This window comes from Adiantum capillus-veneris, chromosome 28, assembly GCF_014529385.1.
Source record: "Adiantum capillus-veneris isolate H3 chromosome 28, ASM1452938v2, whole genome shotgun sequence".
NCBI lineage: Eukaryota > Viridiplantae > Streptophyta > Polypodiopsida > Polypodiales > Pteridaceae > Adiantum > Adiantum capillus-veneris.
Genome location: NC_140958.1, coordinates 51,260,475 through 51,280,346, shown reverse-complemented (window position 1 = coordinate 51,280,346; position 19,872 = coordinate 51,260,475). Strand labels below are relative to the sequence as shown.

At 45.9% G+C, this 19,872-nt stretch overlaps 1 protein-coding gene across 3 annotated transcripts in view; it reads left to right on the top strand.

Moving 5' to 3' along the window:
- The window catches only part of LOC147420443 (metal tolerance protein 4-like), a 41,624-nt gene that overhangs the window by 4,950 nt on the left and 16,802 nt on the right, over nucleotides 1-19,872 (top strand). For all 3 annotated transcript variants that reach the window (XM_086504307.1, XM_086504306.1, XM_086504308.1), the window contains exon 2: nucleotides 7,828-7,994. In XM_086504307.1, coding sequence (XP_086360433.1) covers nucleotides 7,828-7,994 — 167 coding nt within the window. The remainder of the gene's footprint in view (nucleotides 1-7,827; nucleotides 7,995-19,872) is intronic.

The window sequence follows — 19,872 nt, the reverse complement described above, 5'->3', positions numbered from 1 at the left end:
TTGGTGGTATACCAAAGCTCAGTAAAGAATTCAAAACAAGACTTGGATTCAATTCAAGGCTGAATTTTTTGAGATTTTTTTAATCCTCTACACTTTGAGGAATGCATCAGAGAAGATTGGGATCAGTTTGCCAAAAAGGACCAGAAATGAGTCATAGATTACGTGAACATGTATTGGTTCATTCTTGACCATCTCTGAGGAAGAACAGATGAAAAAGTTTAACGAATGAATTTTACCCGAACTTCGTAGAAGCATGCATATCCGGAACATACCTTGCAGCGGATGGTGGAGTAGGCAATACAAGCTGAAAGTGTACAATCCAGTGTACAAAGAATTTAATTCCCACAATGGGATGGAAACCATTGAATACAGAAAAAATGAATTTTTGTTATTTCTCATCGAAGGATACATTTGTATGCGGAGAAAGTTTTAGAGTATAAGGTAATTCAATCTAACTCTTGAGATTTTGAACAGAAGACCCTCAACATTAAGTGAGAGGAAAAGTCTTTGATCAAAGTTAAATCTTTGAGGTTCTCATAAACTGCATTTTGCTTTTATGCACTAGGTATGCATATGTCTAACCAAGACCGATCACTCTCGAGTTTTTATGAGAGTAGGATCACGTTGGAACATTGTTCTATGAGATGAATTGGTTTGATCAACCATCTCGAAAGTCATTGATTGATCTAGTATCTGGTAGTTTTCTAATAGATTACTTGCTATTGTAGGTAGGACTGTAAGGTGCAGCGGAAGTGAATGTTGAACTTTGCTCAAGATGAGTGCTCCGAACTGTGCTCAAGGGTTCCTTTTCCTTATGGAAGGGAGAGCCTTCCGTTTCCTTAGTTGGAGAGTGCAAATGATCATAAACAAAGTGGAAAGACACTGTGAATGAAGGTGCTGAGACTGAGGAGAGAGAAGAGAATACGACACCAGAATGTTGTCAAACCCTCCTCCAAGGGCCCCACTCTCTATGGTGAGAGAGGTCTATGCTATTGATTGCACAAATCTCGTACAATGGTCTAAATGCAATGGACTTGCCGACGATGAGATGAGCTGAAAACTGAAAACGCTAGGGGCTGAATTCTACAAATCTTGTATCTGCTGAATTCTGACTCTATGTCAGTGACGACGGCGATGATGACGACGCGATGATGATGCGCTGAAAACGCAGATGCTGAAATCTGCGAATAGCGGGCTGAATCTGCAAACACTGGTTGATCTGACCGTGTGGCGAGGATCCACTATGGAAAGGTGAGATCTGCGAGGTTTGGGGCCTCTACTGCGGAGTCTAACTGCTGAAAACTGAAAACGCTGATACTATGTGTTGATCTGTCGTCGGGAATCTGCAAAACGCTAGGCCAGATGTGTTGCTTGCAAAATCGCCAGGGCTGACTGCTGTTTGCAAAACGCTAGGCTCAATTTGATGCCAAAACGTTGGTCTTGATTTGCTGTTGGCTGGAAACACTAGGCCTCCTGCCGGTCTTGCTGAGAAGGTGCCTGTGAGTTTGTGGACTCCTGCTGCCTCTTCTGCCAGAAAGTGCTAGCGCTAGCTTTTCTTATATATTGACTTAGCCAAATTGCCCTACCCAGTTTCCCAACAAAGTCACTTATTAATAATAAGTGAAAAATGGCTAAAATGGGAAAATGGGTTCTATGCACTGTAAAATGCTCATGATGGCTACTGATGGTAATTCTGATGATCATGCTATGTGCAACCAGAGGTTATGCAACTGCTCTAAGTGCTTGGACATGCACGGCTTGCGTACAGGCTCACAAAGGTGCCAGAACGCTTCCTAAGCTGAACTGAACCCTAGACCTGAAGTATCTTGTCCACATGCACATAGGGTTAGATGTGCACGTGACAAGGACAGACGGAACCATTTTAGGATTTCAAGTAAAGAAAGAACTTTCAGTAAGCTTGAGTACCCTATGAGCTCACACTCCCTAACCGTTTAAGAGAAGATATGGTAGACTGGTAGTGCTTTTTGCACAAGTGAAGGAACACTCTCTTTATGAGGAAAGGAGAAAGAGCTGGCTACGGCCTATGCTCTTGGAATTCCATATTTGAAATCCAAGTTTATCTGATGAGCGGGTTTGCTTTGAAACCAAGTCGAGAAATCGTCTGGTTGAGCGTGTTCACTTTTAGAATCTTATGAAAGGAAGGAAATCTTCCGAGTTCACAAAAGCTATAACACATCATGAGTATTTTGTACTCCTTTGACTACATGGATAACGCATGAAGATGGAGACCTTGTTGTCAAGGTGAATAGACTACCAGTCCAATTTTTTTTCTGCCGACCAGAATGAGATGAGTCTTTCTTGTTATGATCTTTGAGTGTTTGTTTGCAGATGTACTTCCTCTTCGTGAGGGAGTAGGAGCAGAGGAAGGCATGAGCCTTTGCAGGAGAAAGCGCTGTGAGGAACTAGAGCCAGGTCAGCCCAAGTGTTTCGTACCCTGAGTTTGGGAGTAGATCCATGGATTTGAGAGTGGTACACTCTTGAGTTGGGATCCGAAAGTTGAGATTCACAAGGAAGACTGTCCAAGAAAGCAGAGTTATGCTGCAAGAAGAGGACACCGGGAACAGAGTCGGAGGAGGCCTGACAGGTGAGTTGCTTCAGAGCCAGAGGACATGCGTGTCGTTGCTACTGACTTCTACCGTGATTTATTGTTTGCAGAGCCTTAGTCAGAGCGCTAGGATGCATGCAGAGAGCAGGTGTGAGCACAGATGCCTTGTCTTGTGACTGAGGAGATGCGCCAGAGGCTTGAGTTGCCTCTTCAGCTTGAGGAGCTACACACCGCTCTTAGAGCACTCCCCCGTGGTAGCTGTCCAGGTGAGGATGGCTTGACTCCCAGCTTTTTCTTGGAGTAGTAAGACCTGCTTGGCTCAGATCTCTGCGGTGCTTTTCAGTACATCCTGCACACAAGAGAGATGCCCGACAACATGAGTGAGGGCTTGATCTACTTCATTCCCAAGGAGGGTGGCTCCTTGGATGAGATTCGACAGTGGCGCCCCATCACCATCTTCAACTCAGCCTACAAAATTCTTGCCAAGGCTCTGAGTTTGAGGATTCAACCACTTTTAGAGAGCTTTATACATGGGACACAGACAGGTTTTGTCAAGGAGCGTAGTATCCTTGATAACATCTTTACTTTTTGGAGGCTTCTGCCCTCGTGCGGCTCTGTGGTGAGGATATGATGATTCTTCTTCTCGATTTTGAGAAGGCCTACGACAGAGTTGAATGGGACTTTTTGGAAGGCACTCTACGCAGGATGGGTATTCTCAGATGCTTGGATCAGAGGGGTGTCAGCTTTGTACAGACGGGCACACAGTCAGGTATTTTTGTCAAAAGGTAGAGGTGATCGTTTCATGCTCACACGTTCGGTTAGACAGGTCTGCCCTCTTGCCCCCTTCCTCTTTTTGTTCCATGCTGAGGCGATGAGCAAGTTTTTGGTTTCACAACAGGTTGGTTACGTGGCTTAGCGCTCCCTATTTGGGGAGATAAGCTACTGGACGTTGAGTTTGCAGACGACTCAGCCTTGTATTTGGATGGCCAGGAGGCCAACCTTCATAGGCATGAGCAGGCTCTTGAGACCTTTAGTTGTGCATCTGGCGCACTGATCAACTGGAGAAAGACAGTGGCTTTCTCTGTTGGTACTGCTCCTACGCGTGATTGGATGCCAGGCAAGGTGGATTCCCCCAAGGACTGTAGTTCGGTACTTGGGCTGTCAGGTAGGTTTGGACTTGTCTCCCGAGCTGCAGATTGCTCCCCTCCTCCTGTTTATCAGGAGGAAGTTGTTACGTTGGAGCTCCGCACGACTTTCTCTGGCAAGTAGAGTTGTAGTGGCCAACCAAGTGTTGTTGGCTACTATTTGGTACATCACTTCTTGTTGGATCTTCTCGAGTTCTTGTATCAGCCAAGTAGAGAGGCTGATAAGGAACGTCCTTTGGTCAAGGCGTGACACTCAGATAGCCCGGGCCAAAGTGGCATGGTAGGTCATCACTCTTCCTTGTTCGCAGGGAGGGTTTGGGGATCATAGACCCAACACAGCAGAGCAGATCCCTTCTTGGGATGTTAGCTCTGGAAGGAGTTCTTGCTTCAGTGGCTTAGCGCAAGGGTGCCTCAGGCTGGAGGCCCCTGGCGACCCTCAACTAGATGAATTTTCACAGAGATGCGCAGAGTTGGCTTGAGCAGGAGACTAGAGGACCGCTTCGCTGTGAGTCTGCTCCGATCTTGGGAGCATTTGCGGAGAGGCCTGGAGTAGCGTTAGACTACTTGCACGGAGGAGCGCCTAAGACAGCCCCTTGTTTGAAACCCCCATGGTTAGCACTCAGAGAGGCCACTTGGTTGGTAGTCGGCCTCATTTTTTTGGGGTCCCATGGAAGAGGGTCCAACATGCTCTTTAGGTGACTGATTACAATTTTCAGGCTTGTCAGAGGAGCTTCAGGGCATTCAGCTACTACAGGGCATGAGAGGGGTGCAGAGCATGTGTCAGGACATCTCAGAGATAGTACCGGCTGAGTGACTCACACCTCTGGAGTCAGCAGCGACCAGATGGATGAGAGCCTTCACGCGACTGGAGGTTCTCATCTCAGTTCGGGCTTGCTCAGAGACTATACCCTTCCTGGTTTTGGAGCTACAGGGTGAGGGACGTTTACACAGAGTTGCAGTAGAGGCTCCACAAGTGGCAGAGTGCTGTTTTCAAAGGATCCGAGTGGTGGGCATCTATGGGAGGACTTGTGTCATAGATCCAGACCCAGCAGCTCTTGAGACTGGCCATTGGAGACTGTGGGTTTGGGAGAGCTGTCCACTGGCACGAGTACAGTGGGATCGTGGAGAGTGGCTTTGGAGGGACCCTTTCTCCTCAACAGACCATCCAAGTGTCCCTTTTTTTCAGTACTGTTCGACTGGGACGTCACATACTGGCAGCGTAGAGAGAGGCTCGTCCTGCTGGCGCACCTCATTGGCAAGAGGAGGGTTTCACAGCTGAGTTCCTGGCAGCTTTTTGGGAGAGGTTGTGGGACTCCAGATAGCTGAGGCGAGTCGCTTTGTTCCAGTGGCTGGTTGCACACCGAGCTACAGCAGTTGGGAGTTGGCTTGTACATAGTGGTCTCTCGGCCGCATGTGCAGCTTGTGACCATCTTGTGGAGAGTCAACGTCACTGTCTTTGGGTCTATCCTTTGGCACAACAGGTGTGGCTTCGTGTTCTTCGACTGATGCCAGCTGTCACCAGGAGGTGTATTTTTCCTGTTGCCTTCCGTAAATAAGTACTAGATATTTTTATTTATTTTTATTTTTACTTGTTTTCCCCGGAACCCTTGAAAAGGTGCAAGTGGACATTGCATGGTCAGTGTGAAACGGCTGCGGCCGAATAGGTTTCTCACAGCGGGAGTCTGGGTCGGTCAGTCTGGGACTGGTCGGGCCAGTTAGCATTGAATTCTGATGAGTATGGAAAACTGTGCGCGCCAAATGAAATCTGGGCCACTTGGAAAGTCACTTACAACTTTATAAGTTAGTGGGAACTAGAGAATTAACTCAAAAGGGGCAAACTGGACACATGGCGGCTCTTGGTGCAGTTTTCCACTTCCATCAGCAAGAGGGGGCGCCCAATTTGAGAGAGTAGGCTGATTTGACTCATAAGTGAGCTACAGTGTGTGTGTGAGTAGTGGGTGCAGGTCTACAACTTTAATGGAAAGCTTGCCTTCTCCTCTGTCTCATGTAGCGTGATGATTTTGCTCTCATGCATCTCTCTCCCCCCTTTGGCACATATGGTAATGCCCCACTAGATGGGCTATTCAGATGAACATGTACAGTTCTGGGGGTTTATGCGCGTTTGCCAAGGCAAGAGCCTTTTGAACAGGAACCGGATTAGCTAATTGCTAATCCCCCACAGGTACGCACAGTTCCATCGCGAAAGATTGCGAGTTTGGAGAGTTTTCTCGCGTGAAAACTCGTCTGATTCACAGGAGAACTGTCCCATTGTGTGCGGGAGCCCTTGGGACACGCGTAGGCGAGTTCGCTCCGCTAAAAACGATCCGAAACAGCGAATTACAGCCTGCTGTGTTTTTCTGCAGGTTTAGGGTTTCGCACCTACACTGCAAGGGAACACCGGTGGAGCCTCGTGAGAGCCTCGGGATGCGTGTACAGGCTTTTGGGCACCCGGCAGTGAAAAACAGGGAATTACAGCCTGCTGAAATTCTGTGACAGCTCACCATAAAGCTTCCAGATAGCGAGGGAATCCGTCCTAGACAGGTGCTTTTGACCAACAGGGGTTTTTGCGCCGATATGTTGCCAAAATCAGGTCGAAAACCTGCGTTTTCAGCCCTCGCCAGGTTTGGACAGCTTTGTGAAAGCTTGTGCGAAGTGGTCGGATCGTCTACCTTAATTTGAATAAAGAAATACCGAAAGGGGCGCCAGTCTTTGGGGCCTACAGGGTGTCGGTCTCGTGTGCGCAGTGACATTCTAGTCGCTGGACGCAACTGTCTTCTCTTCCCTTCTCATTGCTCTGTGTAAAGTTAACAGGTAATTGAAATAGTACCGCCCTCTGTTGTACAGGCCAGTTATACCAGCTCTTTCCACAGCTCGGCAGTACACATGGGGAGCAGTTGCTTGGTCTACCCTCACGGGCCCGGCACTTCAGTTTGAGCTATTCACTCCACCAGGAGGATGATAGTGATGCAGGGGGGTCGACCTACACTCCAACGATTACAGAGCTTACTCCACAGGAGTGGTGCAGTGAGAGAGAGGAGTGTTAGGAGCTCATTAGTGGCCTGACACTCTGCCATCTGGTTCATCTGGCGGGCCCGCTGCTTCTGCATCTTCGAGGCTCGCCTTGTACCACCAGCAGAGACTGTTCGTTATCTTTGGTTAGAGCTGATTTATACTCTCAGAGGACAATTCGAGAGACTCCAGGGCAGCTCTGACCGCATGAGGGAGCACCGAGAGGCTTTCCTTCGACTCTGGCGCCCTGGGCCTTTCTTCACCATGGTCCAGGGTGTGCTCAGATGGCACTACCGTCCACCTGTGTGGCTCTTCCCTCCTCCCATCTCTTGATTTAGCCTCATTGTACATATGCTGTTTTTTCATTGGGAGAGTCTCCCCATCATGATTGTTGTAGCCCTCTCTTGCAGAGGTGGTTGTAGCCCTATGGGCAGTTTTCATTAACTACTAGATTCTCTGAAAAAAATTTATTGCGAAGAGTAGGTTTTAAATGAAACTGCTACATATCTCGCAACTCATTAATTTGATTGTTGAAGGAATTGACATGTTGGGTTCCTCTAATCTAAATCTACGTGCTCGTAATACTAGATGCCCACTGAAGTGTAATAACATCCGTGAGAATGTATATAAATCGTTTATGCAAGAGGTTTTTAGAACTAGGGAAAAATATATTACGGACTTGTCCGGACATGCAGGTCCTGCGAACAGGAAAAAACTAGGAAAAACTATATTATGGACTTGTCCGGACATCCAGGTCCTGTGAACAGGTTCACATGCCAACAAACCTTGGCTCTCTGTGGTTGTAGCATGTCCACATGGCACTTAGAGACATGTGCAGCTATTTTTTGTTTTTAAGTTGAGGGTTTGTAGATCATTGTCATCTCCCAAATGTGTTGATTTATGTTTCAGAAGGGAGTAGCCTATCTCTGTTTATTCCCGTCTTGAGAAAAGCATGATTTTTGTGCAGGTCACTGGTTTTAATAATGTTAGCCTATCTCACTTATTAGTTAATAATCTTAAAATTCATTTGACATGATGCATTGGGGATTGCTTTGAGCACTATGAGAGAGGTTCCCCAAAGCAACGCTTATTGGCATGTTACTGCAGCAAAGCAAGAATACAACAGGAGGCAAAAGGCAACAATAGAGACTTACAAGGAGGTTGATGGATTGGATTTCACAACTCCTGTTGTAGATACACGAGAGAAGGACCCCAAAGAGAATTGGGCTGTCAATCTTTCAAATATTGCAAATGTTATCCTCTTGATTTTGAAGGTCAGTTTATTCTGTCAATTCTCGCATTAGATTTCTTTTGTTGGTGGTGTTCATGCCAAAGCACGAATTATTTATCTATGTGTAATCGTGTTACTAGTTGCACTTTATGTCTACTTGCAGTAACATAATATATCTGGTTTTGTTTTTGTAATTCATTGACTATGATCATTGTCGACTTTGAGTTGAGTACAAAAGTTTTTTCCACTTATATCCTTCTCAAGTATTGAATTAACTTTGTGTCCAGTACAAAACTTCTTTTAACATGAGGCTCTACTTCTCCGTCCTTTTTTGTGTTTCTCAAGTTCAGACTATGTGGGCATTGGGTCTTCACCTGAATATTATATTCTTCTGTGCAAGTTTCACTTATTATGAGAGGGAAGTTTTCTGTTTGAATGAGTAGGCAAGCCTTCTGTGCTATGGAATCTTGAGTATCAAAGTTGGAGCCTGACTAGCTAGAATATTGAGTCAATTCTTCCCCTTTGAAGAAATGATATTACAGCTTAATTTGTTTAGACGCATCCATTGAGAAGGGAGATTATATGTACGTCAGATGCCATTATGTATAGACTTTTTCCTTGTTCGTGATCATTCATGCGGTTTTCTGCATAATTTTGAGGTTGTAAGAGGAGAGTGGGATATCCTTTCACGCAATTGGTCAACAGTAGTATATTCCCTTGTGATTAACAACTGGGGATGTCAATAGAGTTTCAGGGCCACTTACTGTTCCTGTTGCATTCATCTTTGTATGTCATTTGTTGTTTTACATATACAATTCATTGAAGTTTCGCTGCAGTGGTAATATCAAGTTTTCTGTTGTTTATTAGTCATTGAGTTTCACACACTCTGGTGCTTGTCTTCCACCATCAAAAAGACAAACCCGGGCACATATACGAGATACGCACCTGCATACTCTCTCTCTCTCTCTCTCTCTCTCTCTCTCTCTCTCTCTCTCTCTCTCTCTCTCTCTCTCTCTCTCTCTCTCTCTCTCTGTGTGTGTGCGCGCGCGCACGCGCGTGTGCGTGCAAGAAGAAGAAACCGTTTTCTATTTCTTGAAGTTCCTCAAAACGCCCAAGTGATGCTGATTCCGAGGGCAAGTACAAATTTGAGTTACAAATCAGGACTGAAGGTAAATCTGAAAAACTGATTCAACTAGCCACATGGGCACAAACTGCCCATGTAATTGGATGAATTGAAAAACGGCCAGGGAAAAAAACCTCTCCTAAAGAGATTAAAAATTTCCCTGGCCACCTAAGTGTGAGCGGAGATGACGCTTGCCTCTAAAGGATAGGCACTTCGTCATTGTCACAGGGGACGCCCATTTTTAGGCTTCCTGTCCCCACTTGCTGTCCCGACCTCTTTTTTACACTAAAAATCCATTTGAGCCCCGTCCCCCGTTCCCACTCCTTGGGATGCGTCCCTTGTGACTATGCACTTCGTAGCAAAAGACTCTCCATGCGTACTCCAAAAGCTCAAGATGAACAGAAGGCTGCCAGCAGTCTGCGTGATAAAGGAAACTGGCTGCCCGAATCCAGCTATTCGAAGTCGAGCTGAAACCCACCAATTCTCAGGATGCCCAATTGTTGTGCAGCATGGACACGTGTTTGACATCGCAGAGACTTGCCATCATGGCTATCACGTGCGACTCACTTTTCAAGGAAGTGTCTCTTGATCAGCACCTAGATGCTCATTGGCAGTGTGTTCGTGCAGTGGGCTCCTTGGGGAGGCGCTCATGTAGACCCGGTTTTCATAGCAGATGAGGCACCATTTGGAGGTTGTGGATCTGGCAGGGATTGCCCTTGGTAGAGTTGGAGTGTGATCCTATTGAGTGGCAGTGGCTGTAAAGATGTGGCCCCTGTTTCCTTTTTTGAGTACACTGTATCCCTTGGGAGGACGATCATGATGCCCTCCTCACAGTCCATGCTAGTCAGAGATAAGCGCATCTCTTCGGTCTTTGAGCAGTTTTGCTCATGCATTTGGAGTATCAGGATCAGCCACCAGATATGCTATTTCATGTGGATGATCGGCATGCGGGATTGCGTGTTGGCACTTGGATGGAGACCATGGGAGATGTACTTTATAGTGTGAAACCTTGAGCCATTGTTTTTGGGTTTGTCTATATGCTCAGCTAGTGTGAAGGGCGGTTTTTGTTTACTGATAAGAGTGGCATGATGGGTTTGTGACGGGGGGGCCAATTGCATGGCTTTTGCGATTTCCAGGGTCACACACTCTTTTTTAGGGCTCTCCGATAGATCCGGTTTTCATTGGGATATAGATTGGGCACCCTTCATATGGTTCCAAATACTGTTTATTAGATGCTCACATTTTGGGCTCAATCTCTTCCGCAACAAACGCCGTTGCACTTTTTTGACATAGGCGAGATCTTCAGTATTGTTCAGTCTGGACCATGGACACATCACATGGCACTACACACCTCCCCAGTGGTTTGTATGGCATTCTTCATGTATGCCTCTTGATGTGTACATAGCACTCACATTGTACTACACACCTTCCGAGTGGTTTGTATGGCATTCTTCATGTATGCCATCTTGATGTGTACATAGCACTCACATTGTACTCCCAGTCTTATACATCCTCTAGGTGATAGGCCTTTGAGCATCCCCAGAGGTCTCTTTGTACGTAGTATACAACCACTTTTCTTCCAAAAAAGATAAGGGACAAGCTTCTCTCCCCCGCTTGCCCCCCCCCCTCACAAAAAAAAAAAAAAAGCAAGTATTGAGAGTACAAACACTGCACACAAAACCAAGCTGCACTCATGCACACAAAGGAAAACGTGTCCCGCTAAATGACCCAGTCCCATACAGGGCTAATGAAGGCAAGGAAATCGTGGGCTGCTGTGGTTTGAGGCATGTGGCGGGGGTAGTGACCGGGCCAACACCTAGGCAGAGACGGCTAGTAGAACCCAATATGGTGGGAGACACCTCATTGGCTAATTTCATGCTATCATTGACACCTCAAGTTCGCCAAGCCATTCGCGGTATAGGGCGCCCTTCCTTATACAGGACACCAACCGCAACATTGACGTCGGTAATTAGCAAGAAGAAACTGGGATAACCTTGAGAGATGAGCGATTGCTACGCTTGAGGTTTGGCTAGGCGACGTCGATGGTGAAAGCGAGGGCAGGGTTGCCTGAGGAAAATGTGCAAATGCAAAGGATGGAAGCCACAGGCCGTGAGAGTGAGTTGAGTGGCAGTGGCGCAGGGCTGAGCGGTGGTTGGGCAGAGGGATATGGAAGCGCAGACAATGTGACATGTTGGCCTTGAGGATGTGCACCATTGCGGGCGATGGGCCACATCTGTTACAGACTTGGGCACCCCAAGTCGGAAGTCTGACACGACACACGAGAGAATCACTTAAAACACTTCACAACTTTAAATCAGAGTTCAAATTTGTCGACATGGCCGGCGTAGTTCCGTGTCCAGCCCCAAAATTTGGTGTCCCTTTCGTATTTATTTTTATATTGATGCTTGAGCAAAGTACAACTCTTGAGGGACCTCTGCTCTCAGACTCTACGTCGAGATGCTCTAAAGAGAGGCCCCTTGGGTCTATTTATTCTTACTAGGGATGCCTCAAAAGCAGAGCCTCAAAAGCAGAGCCCCAAAAGCGTCTAAACTCAAAAGCAAATAGTCCCAAAAGCATTGGTCTAAAATCTACTCCAAAAAGCAAGCAGCGCAATTTGTGGAATTCCGTACAGCAGCCACGTCAGCATGCCAACGCATATTGCGGAAATCCGTATTGTTGCCACGTGGCCTGTCAGTGCGAACCTCGGGCTTGCTGTCTGTACAATTTCTGCCAAGTCATCATTTGTCCGTAAAGCCTGCTGCCACTTCTTCATTTTGTGACATACGAGGCTCTTGAAAGAATTGTAATCGCCCTCGATTACGCTTGCAAAATCAGACGTAAGCCATAAACTAGTTCAGTAGACACTAACTCTAGGTATCGACGCGCTAGACGACACAAATCCAGCACTTGTACAAAGACAACAGTCACATAACATTCAGATCATATCACATAGAATCCATTTTGACCTAGGATCATGATTCCTGGCAACGTATTTAGCAATCACATCTAGAGCCGCATCGAACCTCACTGATGTCGGAGTAACTAATCCCATATTGCGTCCATAGATTTCTCGAGACCGAAATGCTGCAATCGTTTCATCAATCATTCCATCTTCACTCGAGCACAATCATGTGCGACTAATCATCGGGAATTCCAATCTATCAATCAGACACTAAGTTCATACTGAGCAGAGTGTTTCAATCATTCAGTTCTAGCTATGTGGGCATCTCATCCCACGGGAACTCTCGATGCGCTCACGACAGCTCCATTCAATCATTCATCATGATTCTTATCGTTATTGAGTTCATTCTGGAGTTGTCATTGCTCCAAATTCATCATCATCTCATTCTCAATTTTCACCTGCTACAGACTTGGGCACCCCAAGTTGGAAGTCTGACACGACACATGAGAGAATCACTTAAAACACTTCACAACTTTAAATCACAGTAATTTAGTCAACACGGCTTGGCGTAGTTCTATGCCCAGAGGTATTGGCCCCAAAATCTGGTGTCCTTTTCGGTATTTATTTTTATATTGATGCTTGAGCAAAGTACAACTCCCGACGGGACCTTTGCTCTCAGACTCTGTATCCAAATGCTCTGCAGAGTGAGGCTCCAATGGGTCTATTTATTCTTACAAGGGATGCCTAGAAAGCAGAGCCCCAAAAGTAGTAAACTCAATAGCAATCAAACTCCAAAAGCATATGGCCTAAAATTTGCCAGACAGCAGCCAACGCAAAAGGCAGAAATCCGTATAGCAGTCAGGTCAGCAATCAGCGCCTTTTGCAGAGCCTCCGTACGGCAACCACGTTAGTAGCAGTCAACGCTTTTTGCGGGGGAATCGGTCTGTACAGCTTGTTGCCACGTCATCATTTTGTGACATACCCCCCTCGTGAAAGAATTGTAATCACCCTTGATTACACGTGCAAAAGCAGACACAAGCCATAAACGAGTTCAGTAGACACTGACTCTAAGTACCGACGCACTAGACGACACAAATCTAGCACTTGTACAAAGCTGACAGTCACATCACATCACATTCAAATCATATCACATAGAATCCATTCAGATTTAGGACCATGATTCCTGGCAACGTATTTAGCAATTGCATCTAGATCCGCACCGGCCCTCACTGATGTCGGATTAACTAATCCCATATTGCGATCATGTCCATAGATTTCTCGAGACCGAAATGCTGCAGTCATTTCGTCAATCATTCCATCTGCACTCAAAAGACAATCGCGTGTGTGAGTAATCCTTTTTGGGAATTCGAGTTCATCAATTAGACATTGAGTTCATATTGAACAGAGTGTTTCAAGCATCCAGTTCTAGTCATCTGATCGCTGTGTGGACATCTCATCCCTTGGGAACTCTTGATGGGCTCACCACCATAGTTACCCGGAACGGGAACGGGAGGGTCCGGAACGGGACGGGAACGAGGAGGAGGAGGGGGGGTCGAAACGGGAACGGGGCCGGAACGGTCCACTAAAGTAAGGCTTCAATTACCTCCATTCAGCTTAGTCCCAAATAAACTCCTAAACAACCCCAAAACTGCCCCCGAACCTGCCCTCAAACTGCACCAAATATGTTCTCCAAACAGCCCCAAATCTACCCCCAAAAGCCCACTTTTTTGACCCGCAAATGCCTACTTTTGTCCGTTCCCCCCCGCGTTTCGCCATTCCGCCTCGTTCCCCCCATTCCGGAACACCGTTCCGGTTACACTTCGTTTCGGAACGGCGTTCCGTTCCCATCTCCGTTTCGGGAACGAGACTCGTGCGGAACGCCGTTTCGGAACGTTTGGGCTGTGTTCCCCCCGTTCCCTGTTACACTGCTCACCACAGTTTCAATCGGTCATTCATCATGGTTCGAAATTCATGATTCTTTTCTCGAATCGTGATCGGGTTTATTCTGGAGTTGTCATTGCTCCCAATTCTTCATCATCGATTTCACCTGTTATATGTTCACAAATAGCAGGATCTTCCAAAAAACATTAATTTCATGCATAAATTAGAGTCATCTTCGGAAATTCCTATTTCTAAAGCTTCTTCATTCATTGAACATGCAGTCCACAAATCACACATTAGTTCATTCTGAACAGAGTGTTTCAATCATTCAGTTCAGTCGTCTCATCCATCCAAAAGTCTTGATGCACCTAGAATCCTGTGTAGACATTTCATCCCGTAGAACCTCTTGATGGGCTCACTACAGTATTCAGTCATCTCATTCATACGGGAATCTTGATGTACTAGAATCTTATTTCATCATTCATCATTCCTCATGCATCATCATTCAAATTTCAAAACAAAATTCATCATTTTTATGTTAAATCGACGGATTCATTCTTGAGCTGCGGTTTCTCCTGATTACTTTCAGATGCAAATTCTTTGCCATGTCATCGTCGATTTTACCTGCAAAACAGGCAAAATTTCAAGCAAATGGTTCACCTCATTGCAAAAGAGTCGATGTCCGGCTCCATGCTTCCAAATGCTTTCATATGCATGTTCCTCGCTCCTAGAAGTTATCTGCACATAGATAAAAAGAGCTTTTAAAAACATTAATTCCACACATACTGAATTTTTTTGCAAAAAACCTAATTTTCGAAAGTTGTTGAATATAAGATCTGTTCTGTCAGTGCGTAGAGCTTGCTGAGAGGATCAATTTTGCCTTCTGTGGCATATCCAAATTCTCAACCGTTGAAGAGATTTTTAAAGGTCTTCTGGCAAACTTCCCTGTTGAAAATTTGTCCTATTCCTGTTCTTCAATTCCCGCGCCGGATTTTAACTTTTCTTTGCCTTCTTGTTGAGAGAGGTTATCTTTGTCAGATTTTCCACGAGAACCCATATGTAATCTGGGATTCTTTATGGCTTATGCCCTAAGACAGAGCGATGAAGACGGGAGTTCGTCCGATGCACGATGAAGTAAGGGTGGGAGTCGCTAATAAGTCCGAGGTCGGCCCGAGCCACGAGGATTCTTCAACAACAATTTCCAAGTGCCGTCTCTCTCTTTGGTAGGACCAATATGCTTTGAGAAAAGCACACGCATGAAGCTCTGATACCACTATTACAGACTTGGGCACCCCAAGTCGAAAGTCTGACACACACGAGAGAATCGCTCAAAACACCTCACAACTTCAAATCACAGTTCAATTTAGTCGACAAGGCCCAGCATAGTTCTGTGCCCAAAGGTATTGGCCTCAAAATCTGGCGTCCCTTTCGGTATTTATTTTTATATCAATGCTTGAGCAAAGTACAACTCCCAAGGGGACCTCTGCTCCCAGACTCTGCGTCCAGATGCTCTGAAGAGTGAGGCCCCTTCGTTCTATTTATTCTTACATGGGATGCCCCGAAAGCAGAGTCTCAAAGCGTATAAACTCAAAAGCAAATAGTCCCAAAAGCATCTCGTCTAAAATCTGTCCCAAAAAGCAAGTAGTGCAATTTGCGAAATTTCATACAGCAACCACGTCAGCATGTCAACGCATATTGCGGAAATTCGTAATGCTGCCACGTGGCATGTCAAGCGAATCCCGGGCCTGCTGTCCGTAAAGTTTCTGACTCGTCATCATTTGTTCGTACAGCCTGCTACCACGTCATCATCTTGTGATAGCATTTGTGCAGCGAGTGTGTGTGTGTGTGTGAGAGAGAGAGAGAGAGAGAGAGAGAGAGAGAGAGAGAGAGAGAGAGAGAGAGAGAGAGAGAGAGAGAGAGATGCCCCCCCTCAGTGGTTTCTCCTCCACTCATCACACAGACCACCATGAGATTGTTCTAGTCGAGTTGTCACTATAGTGGCTCTCACCCTTACATTCAGATTGTACACCCCACTTGATAGGCTATTTTGGCATCCGTTGGGGATTATATTGTACTCAGTAATATACAGCCCTGATTTTTCCAAAAAAAAGAGAGAGAGAGAGAGAGAGAGAGAGAGAGAGAGAGAGAGAGAGAGAGAGAGAGAGAGAGAGAGAGAGAGAGAGAGAGAGAGAGAGAGAGAGAGAGAGAGAACCTTGGTAAAACCAAGGTTATGGTGTTTAACACCACATCGCAGTTGATCAGGAGATCAACACCTACATTCACTTATGGTGAGGAGACTGTGGAGTACATAGATGCATACACTTATCTTGGGGCGGTCTTCACTAGGCAAAGGTTTTCTTTGAAGAGAGCAGCATAGACTAGAGCGTATGCGGCCTTGGGAGGGTTGAAGAGGATGTGTTCGTAGGTTCAGTTCCAGGAACCTCGAACAAAGCTTTGGGCTCTTTGATACCTTGGTAGCTTGAGCTATGCTCTATGGAGTATGGGTTTGGGGACCCTTTGTGGGTGAGGATGGGTGGAGAGGTATGGAGTGGCCCTTGGTATCTATGATCTCTCGGTTGATTAGAGCCAAGGCCTCTGTGCCACATGAGATCATTAGAGCGGAGTTAGCAGCCCCGCCTATGGAGATAGAGGCGCTTACCGGATCAATCTCCTTTATGCATAGCTTATGGGATACTACTAGAGGCGGCTTATGGGATACTACTAGAGGCAGATATGCCAAATGGGCCCTTGAGTCCTCTAGACAATTAGCTTTACAGGGGGACACATCATGTCGGTATGTACTGGTGTCATCATGGTTCCAAATACATGGCTTCAGCGTGGACAACTTGCCTCCCTTCTAGTACTCCCTTGATGCACCAAAGAGGACGTGGAAATATCCGAAATAGAAGTTGGGCATGAAGATGGCTTTCTATCGAGAGCATCTTCTCCGGCTCACAGGGGATGGGTTTGTGATTCGAACTAGCTATATGGATACACATCTATGTCATGGGTTTTGATGTGCCATTGGTCAAATACGAATATCTTCACAACTGTTTGAGATTGAAACTAGTAGATTTAGAGGGATACCAACAGCTAGCAGGATATGCCGCGTATGTGATAGAGAGCCAGAGATGGAGATGCATTATATATGTTAGTGTACAGTGTATTATGAGATACGGGGTCGCTTCCACTCTCTATTCAGAGAGAGCTTCGGACCGACCCTCTCCAGAGTCATGAGCTATTAGGACCAGAGATGTCTTGGATTGTATCTACTTAAGTTACGCAGACACAAAGATAGTTTATTGAGGAGATCTGGAGAGAGACAATCCCAAAGACAGATTACTGATTTCTTCACTCCAGACATTGGACAGATGGAGGAACAGCCACCACTACAAAGCTCCGCTCATACTCACACCCACGGTACTCTCATTGACCGAGCATTGGAGCTAGGGAGATAGAGTCACCCACGATTGAGGAGAGGAGCTTCATAGCATCGACGGAGACTACAGTAGAGGATTCGAGCCATACTATCTCGACATCCAGAGTATAGATGAGGATGGATTCATCACCCATTATGTCATCCTCTTGTATTGGGCACGTGTTCTATCGGTGGCCACACATTCTCTACATTTCCAAGTAGTAGCACTTCTAGATTCATTTTAGTATCTCTTTTTGTATTGAGACATGGTATCAGATTCATGTCACGAGGACGTGGCAACTGCTAACCTTAGTTGTTGGTTTCTTTCCGATGATTTTTGTTTAATTTTTGGGACCCTCTTTTTGAAGTTGCAAATGGCCGGACATTGTATAGCCAATGTGAAACGGTAGTTTCACCCGCAGACGGGAAGTTGGTCGGCACTGGAATTCGAGTAGTAAAAGGGTGTCTAGGCTCAGTTCAAAGTCATCTAGGTCTCCTCGCCGCACTTAATAAGTTGGTGGATACTAGGAAATTAACTCCATAGAGGCACAGTGACGAGGTGGGGTCACCGAGAGAAAATCACTCGAGAACTTGGCTACATTGTATTTTTGGACGTGGTCCCAGTGGTGAAAGATGGTCAGATGACAAGTGAGAGTCCAATGGAAGCATCTCCTAAAATTTAGGGAATTGCTATTTTGGGCCACAAAATTTGTTCGCGTCATTAGCTTTAAAATGACGAGGGGAATATTTTATTACTCTGCCGCTAAGTCAACTGAGCAACTGGTTGAGATATTTTTAGACCAGAAGGTCCAAAGCGGGGAATTAGTGCATGAGTGCCACCTGGCACGTTTTTGGGCATTTTCCAACTAAAGAGAGAGAGAAGCGTTGAAATAAAACGTGGGTTGCATTTTCAGCCGTATGGTGGATTGTTGCAGGTACCAAAGCTACTGTGTGCTTGGATTCCGAGATGCTTCGAGGGCTTTGGCCTTCATACAGCAATTTGACATAGCTTTCTCTAGAGGGCATTACTCAGAGCACTCCAAGATTCGGAGGGCTACCTCTTACTTCAAGAGAAATGCTCAAACATGGTGGTCCACTCTTCTATTGAACAAGAAAGTGCCAATTAAATGGCTGAAATTTAAAAGGCTTTTTATTTCTTCTTGGTTGACTCGGGAGTATGAACTCGACATACGAATTGCTTGGAACCATCTTCGGATGACCAAGAAAGATACGTTGGACGCATATTGCGAGAGATTTTGGAGCTCTTTTCTACCCGCTTCTTCATTTAAAAAGATCTTGTTTAAAGAACAGATTGAGCGGTTTACCTTGGGACTTCCTACGGAGATCCGAGATCACTGTTTAGAGCAAAAGTCAGATTCTATCCAAGAACTAATGAGTCATGCGAAACGGGGCTTTGCCATACACTCGGGCAGTTTGACTTACCCCACAGATGAGATCATCACATAGAAAACAGAACAAACTTCTAAAAATGAAAGTAGAAAGAAGAAGAGCCCCCAAGATCAGAAAGATAAGGATGCACGACCCCGGCTCAGTCCTCGGGAAAGAGCCCACTATCAAAGAGGGGAAGTGTTTTGGATGCGGGGAAACAGGAGACATCTCCACGAAGTGCCCTAAAATGGCATCAAAAGAACAAGATGAAGAAAGGCCGGAGAGTTCGAAAGCAGTTGAGAAACGTGGTAGAAAAGGCAGCTGAAAGCAGCACTGGTACCACATTGTGTGGGGCCCGAACCGAATCAGATGAATGAAAGTACAAAACTTTGCCGCACTTAGGGCAAAGTGAAAGATCAGGAAGCCCTCAATTTTTTTTCTTTGATGGAGGAGCCAAGACCCACTTCTTTTCACTTGAATGGGCGGCTCGATTTGGGATTACTTTCGACAGGCTGAGGCCACAGGCGGAGGTAGTTCTAGGGGCACCCGGACGGTATGTTGCCATTACACCGATCATTCGCAAACTTCGTTTCCAATGTCAGGGGTGTTTAGTGCAAGAGGACTATTACGTAAATCCCTTGGGAGGTTGTGACGTCCTTTTCAAAATCCCTTGGTACCACAAGAACAACACCGTGGTTGACTATTGGGCCGAGAAAGCGACTTTGACAAATGAAGGGGCACAACCTTTGTACTTGATGAAATTCAGTTTCTTTACTTCATTTTTTGGAGAGAATTGAATGATGATTGAAGGTCGAATATGTTTTGACCTCGAAAAAGAATGCCAAGATTTTCTCCACACTTATGTCGATTGCTTTTCAGAGGGCCTGCCAAGCAAGTTGCCATCAGCTTGTCCTGAGGATCATACCATTGATTTGTTACCTGGAAGCACACCATTGAACTGGCCACCATACCGTGTGAGCCGAGCCTAAGATACACTTTTGGGACACATTGTCTCAGTAGCAGGATTGCAGATGGACCCGGCCAAGATAGATTGGCCCGATTTGAAGAATGTCCATGAAGTTAGAAGCTTCTTGGGCTTATGTTCGTACTACCGGCGGTTCATTAGAAAGTTTGCAGAGGTTGCTTCCCCTTTGCATATCTTGACACAGAAAGGAGTCCCTTTCTCGTGAGGACCCACAGACCCACAG